Source organism: Sciurus carolinensis, chromosome 15 (genome assembly GCF_902686445.1).
Source record: "Sciurus carolinensis chromosome 15, mSciCar1.2, whole genome shotgun sequence".
Lineage (NCBI taxonomy): Eukaryota > Metazoa > Chordata > Mammalia > Rodentia > Sciuridae > Sciurus > Sciurus carolinensis.
The window spans coordinates 13,609,747-13,621,773 of record NC_062227.1 but is presented as its reverse complement, the minus strand read 5'-3'; the positions used below and the strand labels follow the sequence as shown (position 1 = coordinate 13,621,773).

The window sequence follows — 12,027 nt, the reverse complement described above, 5'->3', positions numbered from 1 at the left end:
TTCTGTGAAGTATAATATCTGATTTATTGTGGCTTAGTAATAATAGTCTTTGACATAAGATCCTGTCTTTCAGCTTGAATAAGGCATGGATAATGTTCTGACTGAAGTTTCAAGTGTTGTATATATCACCTAGCACATTTAGTAATTGTATTCATTTTAATTATATAAAAAATTCCTAGGAAATATACTTGTAAAGGTATATATCTACATAAAATTTTCCCTTCTTCATGTTAGCATTTAGAGATCTATGAATAATGAATATGGAAGAGTGTGCATGAATTTTAGGTATACACTTTTTAAGCTTTCCATTTGATTTAGTGTGTCTGACACTTAATGGAATACAGAGATGAATGATTTTTTTTTAGATTTCAGTGATTTACCACCATTTTATATAAGCCATAGCTCTTTTAGACATTTCATTTTTATTTTACTTTATCTGAAATAAAGTGTAGCTTATTTTGAAAATAATTAGTATCACAATAACTGTTGTCATGTATTTTGAGAGGTTATATTTTATATTTGTATGTTATATTTTCTTTCTCTAAATGATTGACTTTTATTTTGCATGTATTTTGTTAGGAATTAATTTCAGAGTTTGCAGAATTGTCAATCCAAAGCAGACAGTATATTTATATTCACTGTGAACGTTGCATTCGCTTGAGGGTCAAGAAAAAATTTTTAAATAGTAAGTAATATAAATTATGTGTAGTGCAGCATATTTTACTTTTTAATTTTCCTAATTTGAAGTGAAGACTGGAAATATAAGGTGCTGAACTATGGTGTTTGAAAGATTGGTTGATGGAACATGCCAGCTAATTGATCTGTTTTCCACATAGTGAGTTACAGATCTTGATTTTAGTTTTATTTATCCACTTGCCAAGAACCATGGAAAATGAAAGTAAGTGTTTAGAAGTCAGTTATTTTCTATTTTGTTAACATCTCTGTCCTGTTGAATCATAGCTCAATTTATTTTTAAACTTCATGATTTATGACTGTTCTTCCTTGTTTGGAATTTACTCACATTGTGACTTTGGCCAGTTTTGGGAAAAAATTATACTTTTTAGGTAGGAGAATGGAGTTAATAACCAAACTGTGTCATTCCCAAATATTACTCTAGAATTGGACAAGACCAAAAGGAATTCACTGATTCTTTTTGGTTCTTCTCCCCGCCCCCCTTTTTTTCCCCTTCCTTCTTTCGCTCTTTTTTTTTTTTTTTTTTTTTTTTTTTGAGGTATTGGATATGGAACCAAGGGGTTCTGTGTCACTGAACTACTTCTTGGCCCTTTTTGTTTTTTATTTTGAGACAGGATCTTTCGAGGTTGCCCAGGCTGGCCTTGAACATGTATCCTCCTCCTGTCTCACCCTCTTTAGTAGCTGGAGTTACAGGCACACATTGTCATGCCCAGCCTTTTTTCTATTGATAGTTTTTAATTCCATGAGAATATTTGAATGTGTTTATTATAAACTTCTAAAACTCTTTTTGGCAGTTCCCCACATCTTTCTCTTACACATAAAGTAATCATTGGTAATGTGCTAACTTAATGCATGCATTTTTAGATCTTCCCTTGACTTTTGCATGAAATATTTGTGTAACAGTAGATAGGAGGCCCTCTGTCTTCTACCTCCTGTTGCCCATGTTAGGATTGTGAGTTGTTTTCTTTGTATTTGGCTCCAGAACCATACCCGGCTGTTACAGTGCTCTTACCTTCTTCTTGTAATGCTCTGCTTGTGGTTGGATTTTGCTCTGTGATCTTTTTCTTACTAGCTGAATACAGGGCCTTAACATGTACACATGTGGGTGGTGTTATGTACCTGTCATTATGATTTTCTATATTTTATGATTTTGGGTGACTTTACATTTTGAAAATTATTTTAATTATGTCCTGTATTTCTGTTTATGGATTTTATTTCAATAATGTTAAAGGGTTGCATTTTCGTACTACCTTATTTTATTTTATGAATTATACTCGATCCACTGTTTCTTTAGAAAGTTTTCTTGATTTCCTACTCCAAGTGATGACAAAAACGAGTATATTTCTATTTTTAAATTCTTTCCTCCTTTCTTTCTCCTATTTTTTCTTAATGTTTTCTTTGTAATTTTTAATTTACGGATACGCCTGTTACTTGGTTTATCAATTTGAAATTATATCTCCATCAACCCTTATTTACAGGAGATTAGAAAATCAGTATCCTTCTTTTGTTGGCATTAGCATTTTCATATCAATCAGGTCAATTAATTTTTAAAAAATATTTATTCAAATATAATTGATATGCCATGAATTATACATTGATTTATGAAAACATTACCACAATAAAGATAATATACCCATTTTCTGCAGAAATTTTATCACCCTTTGCAATCCCTTTCTCTTGCTACTCTCCACCTGTCCCCTCTTGTCCTAGGCATTACTAAGTTTGCTTTGTCTCTGTCAATTAATTTCCATATTTTAAGATTTTGTAAAAATGGAACATAGTGTATCTTTCTGTATTTTTTTTTTTTCACTAGCATAGTTTTTTTTTAATTCATTGATTTTGTAGCATGTCAGTAGTTCTTTTATTGAGTAGTGTTCTATGGCACAGATGTACATTTGGGTTGTGTCCAGTTTTGGGCTGTTATTCATCAAGCTGCTATAGTCATTCGTGCCTAAGTGTTTGATGTCTTTATATTTATGAGTCTGTACCCCAAGAGTTAGGGCTCTTTGGCTTCCTTCTGTTATTGGTATTAATCCCATTGAAGATTAACATGTCATCCTGTGGGATTATGAGACTGTCAGGTTCCCCGAGTAGCTACCCAGAGCTTCTTAAATTTTAATGCACTTACAAGTCACCTGGGGATCTTGTTAAAATGCAGATCATGGTTCAGCAGGTCTGAAGTGGACTGAATTCTACATTTCTAGGAAGTGTACAGGTGATGCCAATGCTACTCTGAGTAGCAAGGGAAAATAGAACTTGAGAGGTACTGAGTACTGAAGCAGAAGTTGTGCATATATATTTTTTCCTGATAGTTCAAAGTTAACTACTTAGATTGTAATATATATATATATATGTCAGAAATGGATGTAACTGCATTTGCCCATGTTAAGAAACATTTTAAAAAGTGCTAGGAAGTTGGAACCACAGTCAACAGGTAAAGTTATTATATTTCTCAGTTACATTACTGAATAATAACTGTCCAGATAAGTTGCTGAGTGGAAATGTGTGGAGACATAACCCCACCCTGGCCTCTCATGTCTGCATTTGCCCCAGAGAGGCTTTCCTTCTTTGAGAATTTTGTTAGGGAGGAGATGCTCTGAACTTGACCTTCCCTACTTTGGAGGCCTACACTGGGGCACTGCCACAGTGTTCTTGTTGGGGATGCCCAGAGAAAACTCAAGCCAGAACTCTGTCAGCTGACTGGTCCTTTGCATTCAGTTCCCCATGTTCCCCAGTTGGACCCAGTGAACTGTGGTTTTGCTCTTAGTCCCTAGAAATAAGCAGGGCACAGAGCCAGTGTGCTGGTCACACTTCCCACAATCTCAGCTTTTCCCTTTTCTCAGGGTAGGGGTCCTTAGAGGAGGGTGGAAAGGTGGCTTATGATGCTGATCCTTTTCAGAGACTTTGGGTCTGGGGCTTGAGAGTTAGTGATAGACAGTAATGATTAAGAGCTAGACCACCTATGCTTGAATTTTAGTAATGCCAGGCAAGTAGCAGCATCATAAGTAACATCCTGGGCCTCAGTGGCCTTACCTGCAAACTGAAGGTCTTTGTTCTTACATCATAAAGCTGATGGAGGTTTAAATAATATCTGTAAAGTTTTTAGGACAGGCCACAACATATTAGACACTTTTTAAGCATTTGCTAGATACAAAGGTACATACATAGAAAAGAAGGGGGAAGGTAGGTGAGTTAGTGATAGACTTAGAAAAATTAAGCAGTGTTTCTCATGTTTCACAATGGTCTCAGTGATGGATTGACCTGAAATTCAGCATCTGAACTCCACACACATGGTTGCATTCTGCTGCTTCCCAGAAGTCTTTCGGCTTACTGCCTGGCATGTTTGATGACCATTGACTGAGTTTAGACTTTACCAGTTTCCTCATTTGTTTGCATCGTAAAGTGTCAACTTAACCACTGATGAACTCCAGCTGGACTCCATCTCTAATGTTCTGGTTTGGCTTTTGTCAGTAACAAAGCAGAGAGTCAGTCTCATGTGTAGCTGTATTATTGACCCTCAGTTATATGAAAGAATGGGTTCTTTTCAATAAGTGAATTGCTTTTTAAAAAAAATTTTAGGAAGTCACCATTTATGTCATATCGCATGGTTTCGTAAACATTCTACTAGGTTGTTCTAAATATGCTGAGGAAATAATGTCTTTTCATGGTATTTTAATAATGTATTGCTGACTTTTTCCAAATCTACTTTTGTAAACTGTAGACACAACTATGCTATTAAGAATTAAGGAAGGTGTTTTTTGCTAAATCACTCAGCATGAAGTCTGCAGTACCGTGGCCACATTGTCTTCTTGCTCCTGTGCCTCATAATCTTGTGTGGCATCGATGTGATAGAAGCTGACCCCATGCCATTTTGCCCTTGTTCCTTTGGTTTCAATTAAAAGCAGGAGTAATTATTTTGTCATACTGTTACTAGGCATTTTTTTTCCAATTTTCTTAGTAAAAATGTAAATTTATTTTCCTTTTCTGTATATGTCAATATAGCCTGAAGATACTATGTGTGGGGGAGGGAATGCTATCCTTTAGAAGTTTGTTCTTGGCATAATAGTACCTCTTGTAAAGAATAGTGCTGCTGTTCATCTGTTTTTCATCACCATGATTTATCAAGTTTCTCCATTTTATTTGGATTTTAACCTGGTGCTAGAACTGAGGTGTCATGAATACTTAAGGATTCCTTTTGCCTTTTGTTCTAAGGTCCTTGGCACCTGAGACTTCTCCCTCCTGTAACTCCTGTCTCCTACTTATAGGCCCTAGTCCTCTCCTCTGGTGTGCTTGTCAGTACCCAGGCTGGCTCCTTTTACAGTGACCCTGGTGTGATCCCCTAGGAGAACTGAGGTACAGCCAGCCTACAAGCTTTGCTCAGGGATTGTGTTGTTTGTTTTTCTGGTTCCCTTAAAACTTGATTGGAATGGGAGAAAGCACTTTAAACTAGAGGTAAAGTTTTAGTTGAATTTGGGGGATAATTAGGAATTTATCATGATTTTTAGTTGGCTTTATTTTACCAATATTTGGATTTCCCACATAATTTATGGACAGTCTTGCTGAAATACTTGGATTTCTGTGTTTTACACAATAACACTAGTCTTGAGGCAAACCCAAGTTTAAAAATCATCTGACACTGCCGTTTCCTCTTAATCAGATTGTTTGTGCTTTTCTAGAGCCTTGCAAAGACCCTGTTTATCTGTTGTATCTACTTAAGAGTTGAAAGTAGATCTTGGGAGCCCCTATTCTCACTCTGCACTCAACCTGGTTACCCTTGGGGATGGTGGCCTGCAGGCTGCTGAAGGGTACCAGAGGCCTGCCTCACTGCTCTTTAAATAGCCAAACTCTTTAATTGTGTGCTTTAATTATATTTTTAGGAGCATTTCAAAGCATTATTATCTCCTATGTCATACCTGGCTCATTTCCTGGTACTGCACTCAAAATAGTGTCTGATGCTGACGGTTGGATAACGTGTTGAGTCATTGCTGCTTCCTGTCGCTGTTGGGGATAGCCAGTGCTCACTGGACTTGCAGTTCCTGTTTCATTCCTTTGTGCTCATGTATAACTGCCATTATGATATTCCTTCAGATGTTTAAACTGATAATCTGCTTTTCTAAAGCTGGGTTTTATTGTTTCCCCTGTGGTTATTAGGTACTCCCAAGTAGAAGAAATACTAGTTATAAAAACAAGCGTATTGGATAACTGTGAAAGTAGCACTCACTTTGAGATGATGCATATTTTCCTGAAAAACAAGATAAACATCTTTTGGGAAAAAAACTAGAATTATGTATATCTTTAGATTTATCATGTTGTAAAATAGCTAATATTTGGTTACCTATGGAATAATAAGTAAGCTATTCTACTGAAATAATTTTTTGTAGAAAAATTTATAGACAGCTTTCCACAATGCTAAAGTATTAATTTTGAAAGTCTCAAGTAGTTAACCTATTCAGTGAATTGAGGATGCTGTGATCCCTTTTCTCCCTCCTCCTTTCCTTGCTCTTATCCCTTCCTTCCCTTTCCCTTTCTTTTTCTTATTATCCTTCCCCTCCCCTCCCTTTATCCATTCCTCCCTTCTGTTTGAACTCAGGGACCTTCGATCACTGGAGCTATATGTACGTCTCTGGACCTTTTTACTTTTTAGAGCTAGGGTCTTGCTCAGTTGCCCAGGCTGGTCTCCAGCCTGCGATCCTCATGCCTCGCTTAGCCTCTGGAGTCACTGACATCACAGCTTCATATCACACCCCCGCCCCCCTTTTTTGGTATGAAGACCTCAAGTTTCTTGTCATTTGGTGATACATATTTCTTTTAAGTCAAAATGTTAAAATTTTTATCCTTCCCAAGATATGATTTCTCAAATTGTAAACTATCAAATTTAAAAACAGTTTTTATTAATTCCAGAAGTATTAAATATTGGAGAAAAGGTTATATTCTCTAACATCAGAACCAAGAGCACCTGAGCAGGAACTGATTGATTTAAGCCCCTCCTAGTTCAACACCTTCACATTTTGTTTGCTTCTCATGTCTAGAGACTGAGTGAGGTGATCAGTTAGACCTTCAGTTCCTGTCCCCTCCCTGAAGGCTTGAGGGGGTGGGGCTGAAAATTCCAGCCATCTAATTCTGGCTCCATCTTTCCTGTGACCAGCTGCCATCCTGAAGCTATTTGTCAATCACCTTGCTAGCGTACAAAAGATTTTTATCACTCTAGAGATTCCAAGGGTTCTATGAACCCTGTGTCTAGAAATGGGTAGGGTGACCAAGTAGGTTAACAATTACAGAAAAGAGATAAAATACCAGGTTTGTGGAGGGGGAAAGAAGCTGTGAAAAACTCAGAGGTTTTCCCAGTTGGTAAGGATGTTATTGAGTAGCCTTGATTTGACATCAGTCTTTGTTTCAAATGGGCAGGCAGCGCAGTAGGAAATGGTTTGTAGAGAAGGGTGCCCAGAGTTCCATGAAGACAAAGGGAGAGACATTTGAGTGGTGCCTTGAAAGACATGTAAGGACTAGCTAGGTATTCTAGGTGGAACTGCAGCTTGGACATAGGTATGGATTCTTGAATGGGCATAACTTCTAGAGGTGCTTTTGATAGTTTGGGGCTGGAACACATCCTCCGTCTGAGGATGGAGAAAAGATGGATAGGTGGTCAATCTTAGTTCATCAGGTGCCTCTTGTGCCATGCTAACAGTTAACTTCATTTTGTCTCAGGGATGGAATCAGTAAGTCAATAATTGTACAATTTTACACAGGGGAAGAGCCCTATAGAAATGTGGAATATGCATGGGAGGGTTAGGTAAAAGAGTTCAATTTGGGACTTCCTACTAGTGAGAAATGGTGGGACCAAAACTCTGGCAGCAGAAAAGGGAAGGGACCTTGGAGAACTGCAAGCTGTTTACTGGATTCAGGAAATGATTGGATGTCAGGGCATTGAGAAGGATATTTGAGAGGACTTCTCAGCACCTTCTTGGGTGACTTGGTGAGTGAATCTGCTCCTATGAAATAGAATCTAGAAGAATTGAAGAGTTGACAGTTTGGATATGATAAGGTATTGAAGTGGAGATGTTTAATAGGTGGGTGGTTATTCCAGACATAGTTTAGAGAGAAATCTGAATTTGAGGTAGAAGTTTGTGAACTTCCTTGGTATTATAGGTAATAAAACTGTGGATGAGAATGAGACCTTATGAGTAGAGCTTATATTGAGAATGTACAAGACTGAGAAATAACCAGAGGTGGATGGAAAGACAGGAAGGATGAGTGACCCAGCAGGCAAATGGAGAAGGCAATTCAAAGAGGCAGTGATTGGGATTAAGGTCTCTGATCTTAGAGGCTGTATATTTAATGGAGACTAAAGATTGTCCACTGGCTATGGGACCTGGAGCAGATGTCTTGGTAGGTTAGAGGTGTATGGGTGTGGGAGAGGCGAACTTAGTCTACTCTTCTCAGAAACTAGTCGGTAAAGGGAGATGAGCCAAAGGCAGCGCCTCAGTAAAGGTTTTGGTGGAAGAGACATGAATTGGAGAGTTAGAAGATTGAGGGAACTACAAATAGATAAACTGTTACCAGGTTCTTAGGAAGGAGGAAATGTCATGAGCAGGTAACAAAGTCCTTCTATTTCACATGCAGGAGCTTAAGTTGACCTTGGGAACCATTCAGAATAACTTGCCATGGAATCACTTTGTTGATTTTTCTCTTTTAAAGAGTTTATTTGTACTTAAACTCATTTCCTGACTGTAGACATTCATAAATAAATAAATCTTTTTTCCCCCTGCTAATTGTGCTAGAAAGTACATTAGGTGTCTTTCCTGTCCTTTCAAGTCCCTGCCTCCTTCCAGATGCTCACGCAGGTAAGGTGGCCTCTGCAGAAGCCCTGTGCATCTCTTCTGCTGGAGTGTTCTGCCTTGGGTGGCAGCTGCACATATGTACTCCTTATTTTTTTCAGACTTTGGTTTCAGAATAAGACAGGAATTTCTTTGTTCGCGAATGGGTAGGACTCAGCGTACTTCAGCAAATTCGTATAATTTTTTTTGTGGTACTGTGGATTGAACACAGGGCATTAGCATGTTAGGCAAGTGCTCTAACTGCTAAACTACACCCCCAGGCCACAAATTCATATGTTTTTAAAGAAATAAAATAATTTGCCTCTGATGGGAAATTTCATTTGTTAGCATACTAATGAAAGAGAGAGCTTTTAGGGAATAGTCCCTCCCCCACCCACCTTTTTGTGGTGCTGGGGATTAAACCCAGGACTTTGCACATGTTGGTTAAGCATTCTACCACTGGGCTGCAAGGGATGGTGTCTTTTAAAAACCCATATTCTCTTTATATATTACTGTTAGCCAGCCTAACTTCACATTCCCATAGTCAGAAACAGAATAACTAGTAAATATAACCAGTCATTTTTTGACAGTTATAGAAATGAAATGTCCTTCAGTCCCAGTACTGGGGATAGAACCTAGGGGCATTTTGCCACTGAGATACATCTTCAGCTCTTTTAAAATTTTTATCTTGAGAAAGGGTCTCACTAAGTTGCCAGGCTGACCTTGAACTTGTGATCCTTCTGCCTCAGCTCTTGAGTTGTTGGTATTATAGGCATGCATCACTATGCCTGACCAAATCTGTATATTGTAACTTACAAAAGCCTCTATAAAATAATATTCTTTAGACTCCAACAAGTCTAGTTTAGAGTTCTGCGAATGGTGGCTTCCTCCCAGTCATGCCTCTGGGCTGGTTGTCCAGAGTCTCTTCCCCAGGAGGTGTGGGTTTGGGTAGAGCCCATTTGAGTGCACGTCACTAAATGGTGGAGCTTGGGACCACTGCCACAGCAACTGGTTGGGCTCCTTTCTTGTTTGAGCATATGTCATTTCTTTCAGTGAGATTGTAATTCTCAGCCTTGAAGTAGCCCATAAACAGTCATGAATTTCAGTTATGCATAAATCATTTTACCTTGAAATTTGTGTGAACCAAACATCTTGTAAAAGACTTTGTACTCTAAAAAGTTGTAGAACTGTGATTCTATTAATTTGACAAAAAGTTTTTATGAAAAAATTCATCAATGTAGGAAGGTTTAAAGATAATTGTGGTACATTTATGTGGTGGAACACTATGCAATCATTAGATAAATTTTTGAAGAATGATGGAAATATATGTTTTGTTAAAAGTAAAAGGGATGTAGAAGTTCATATACAGTATCCCATTTAAAAATATATTCATAGAAAAAAAGTTAAAGGAATTACATAGTGAGATAATGAGCTAACTGAAGAAGCCTGAACTTTTCTTCCTGTTTCAGCTAATCTTCCAGTGCCAACGATCGCGGCAATAGATGGACTTGCACTAGGTGGTGGTCTTGAATTGGCTCTAGCCTGTGATATACGAGTAGCAGGTGAGAATTGATCCTATTAAAAATGTAATGTACAAAAATGAATTTTGTATTTACTTTTGAGTTAATTCTGGTATTTTCTTCTGATCCTGTTTTTGAGTAAGACATTTTAAAGTCACTTGTTAGGCCTAATGGTGCATTTAGAGCCCCACTGAAGAAAGGGATCTTTTGTTGTCTCTCGCTCATTTGTGGCAAGAGGAAGAGATGCTAGGATTTAAGTCAGGCAGAGCTGAGTTTGAACTTTAGGTCTTCCCCTTTTTAGATGAGATTTTTCCTTTCTCTAAATTGGGGAAATCACTGTGGGTGTGCTTAGGCCAAGTACCTAATAACTCTTAACTTCAGTTATAATCACACAATCCCTTTGAAATTCACTCTCTTCCTGAATGGTTTTTTGAGTATATATAAGATGGTTTTGAAAATAATGAAAATGATTAGTGTTGACCAGTTACTGAGTGCCGCCCAGGTGCCTGGTGCACACTTGACATATATTCAGTCACTCAGTGTGCCTAGCAACCCTGTGAGCATAGTACTTTGGGGTGTAGGAAGAGGCTGAAACAGAAAGAGGGAAAGTAACATGGCCAAAGGAAGTGACTGAATGCAATCACAGGCCACATTTCTGTTACCCACTGGAGTAAATATACATGTATATTGACTTTCTGTGTAGATTGTTCTGGATACTGTATTCCAGAGAGTCTTAGCTGTAGCTGTTCCGTGGGCTTTGGGACTGAGAACTGGGAAGAACAGACAGCAGACAGCTGTCACTATTCTTCCCTTGGCTCCACTGTCACCTGGTATGGCTGCATATTAAAAGTATTAATATAAAACTTAACATATAATATAATTCATTTTAATAATTCTGATTATGTCTTGGGATAAGTGGTTGCTTCTCCTTGTGTACATTTTCCTTCTTCCTACTTTATTTTAGGTCTCTTTTTTTTTTTTTTATGATGAAATCATCTATGTTTTTGGTGCTGGAGATCAGTTAGGTTTTAAATTGACAAGCTAAGGTCAATCCATTTTGATAGAATGCAGGCTCTTGTAATGAGGGTCTGGGAAATAGTCTAAGTACATTTGAATATGCACTTAAGAAATGATGAATATCTTGTAAGGTATTTGTGAAAACACACATAAAAAGAGGAATGCTGCCCAACTGTCAAACAGTAAACTGTCAAAAGTAACTGGAGCCATGATCCTAAGAAGTTGCCATATCTGAAATATTAAACTGTTTGATCTGGGGGACAATTCGGGCAGCTAAAGAACTCGTGCTTGTCAGACATAGTCTGTCTCTTGATCCTGAGTAATTACTGAGGTCCAAGCATTCAAATATGACTTGGCAGTATCAGATCTAATAATGTAGTTATAGCTCTCTTGTCTTTCACTATCAAAAACTAATTTACTGCCAAGCAGTTTTTAACAGAAAATGTTGTGTGACTCTCCTTATATATGTAATTTAGAGTAGTTTCTTGTTTCTCTAAGTATCTTTTGAAGTGATTAAAAAAAGTGACAGTTGAATTAGTAAACAATATTTTTAAAGTATCTTATTCTTTCAAAGTTGTCATTTTTTAATGTGATGATGTGAATGTTTCTTAATTTTCCTTTTTCTGTTTAGCTTCCTCTGCAAAAATGGGCCTGGTTGAAACAAAGTTGGCAATTATTCCTGGTGGAGGTGAGTTGTTCACTCCCATCTCTCAGTACTCTCAATGTGTTCCCAGTTGTAGGGTCTAAGGCAAAAATCTGTTAATGGGAAAGGCAAAGGAGACTACTGTATTGTTTGCTCCTTCAGTGAAGTCCCTATTTAAAATATGCTTTTTTAGCTTCAGATGGTTCATGCTGGCTGTTACTTTTTGTGCTGTTCTCTTTGCTTTTATGTTACTTAAGTTTTCAATTATTGTACAGTCTGCATTCATATCTCTGTTTGGATCTCATTTGTTGAAGGACTGCATGGCAGTTTTGAAACTTTT

General features: G+C 37.6%; 1 protein-coding gene across 4 annotated transcripts in view; it reads left to right on the top strand.

Moving 5' to 3' along the window:
- The window catches only part of Auh (AU RNA binding methylglutaconyl-CoA hydratase), a 167,161-nt gene that overhangs the window by 63,974 nt on the left and 91,160 nt on the right, over positions 1-12,027 (top strand). For all 4 annotated transcript variants that reach the window (XR_007105190.1, XR_007105189.1, XM_047526514.1 and 1 more), the window contains 2 exons: positions 9,977-10,069; positions 11,676-11,732. Coding sequence is in view for 2 of the 4 variants with exons in the window: in XM_047526514.1 (XP_047382470.1) it covers positions 9,977-10,069; positions 11,676-11,732 (150 nt within the window). In the remaining 2 variants the exon portion in view is untranslated. The remainder of the gene's footprint in view (positions 1-9,976; positions 10,070-11,675; positions 11,733-12,027) is intronic.